The sequence below is a fragment of the Perkinsus marinus genome (genome assembly GCF_000006405.1).
Source record: "Perkinsus marinus ATCC 50983 genomic scaffold scf_1104296974384, whole genome shotgun sequence".
Taxonomy (NCBI): Eukaryota; Perkinsozoa; order Perkinsida; family Perkinsidae; genus Perkinsus; species Perkinsus marinus.
This window is the reverse complement of record NW_003201126.1, coordinates 599-1,880: the sequence shown is the minus strand read 5'-3', so window position 1 is coordinate 1,880 and position 1,282 is coordinate 599. Positions and strand designations below refer to the sequence as shown.

Below are 1,282 nucleotides of genomic sequence, written 5' to 3'. Positions count from 1 at the left end.
AGTAGTATCCCACTCGTGGTTGTGTTGGATAGTAATAAACAGTGGGGGACGACGATCATAGGCATGCTCAAAAGGTTGATAATAATAAAAGTTGGGTACATGGATGCAATAGCGGATTTGAAGGTTGTAACGGGCCGACTGAGGCAATTACACGGAGAAGTTATACGCGATGATAGCAATCGGAATAGGGAAATCCACGGCGCTAAAAGGTAGGGGGTCTGGCGGGTAGCCGCCATGTTGTCGGAAAGTTCATCAGACTGGAGTATACACGTCTAGCTAATGCGAGACGGAGGAGTTTTATGGAGGATATGAGTAAGTTGGACGGATCTGTCAAGGTTGTTGTGTGATATCCCACATAGTAAGGAAGAGTGTAGGGGTATGATCAGGTGATGACTCCAAAAAGCGTGGAGAAATAGCAAGGACGTTACTGAGGGCGATGGTTGGCGAAGGTATCCTCCGACTTGCAATGAGGCTATAGATATACGCTGTCAGACGGTGATGATGATTCGAAGAGCATTGGTCATCTATCGAGGTCGTCTAGTCTTAGTAGCGATGTGATGAATGATGTCACATCGTATGCTGACCTTGCGCGGTGTCTGAATGTGTATATGATGGAAACTGGCTCGGTAGGCTCCATTGTGCTGCCCGTCCATTACATCATCATTATCGATCATCAGGCCCTCTATGATGTCAAGAGGGCCATCGGTGGTGCTCGAACAGGTCTAGCGGAAAAGGCAGGTTATACTATTGTGCCGAAGAAGAGGAAAAATACTAGCAAAAAGTAGGATGGTCATATACGTTACACTCGAGCACTCGGTATAGGTCTAAAAAGATGGAGAAGCTTTTTCGTGGATGGGCGAAACATAAGGTTACCAAGGAGGAAATCGGTAGACATGACGTTCCCTTCGGTCCTTGATACTCGCATTACCACATCTGTATTGTAAGTTGAACTGCAGAAGCAACTGGCCGCTCTGAAGGAAGCTGTTCGGATCGCTTCTGGATCCTCTAAAGAAATGACCGAAGAAGTCGGAAACAGTAGGCGTGTTAGCCGCATGCAGCCTTCATGGTGGAAAGCTGTTGAGACTATTGAGTAGGATTCTGCTATAGGGGTTGGGGGAATGACCTTAGTAGATATGATCCTGATGCACCGAATGCTCTGATACAATCTGCTAAGAAAGATTTCATCTTGAGGTTGTTGAAACGGAAGTTAGAGCAGAAGGAATTGCAGCTTAGTGGTGAGGCTTCGTAGGATTGGTTATAATGGTATATACAACGGGCCAGT

General features: G+C 46.3%; 1 protein-coding gene across 1 annotated transcript; it reads left to right on the top strand.

Annotated features, from left to right (window-relative positions):
- Window positions 1–611: 611 nt before the first annotated feature.
- On the top strand, window positions 612–887 carry Pmar_PMAR000152 (hypothetical protein; the record flags this gene model as incomplete). Its single annotated transcript, XM_002765843.1, has 3 exons — window positions 612–626; window positions 678–781; window positions 823–887. Coding segments are annotated over 3 exons (184 nt in total), but the record flags the coding sequence as incomplete, so codon positions are not given.
- Window positions 888–1,282: the final 395 nt, after the last annotated feature.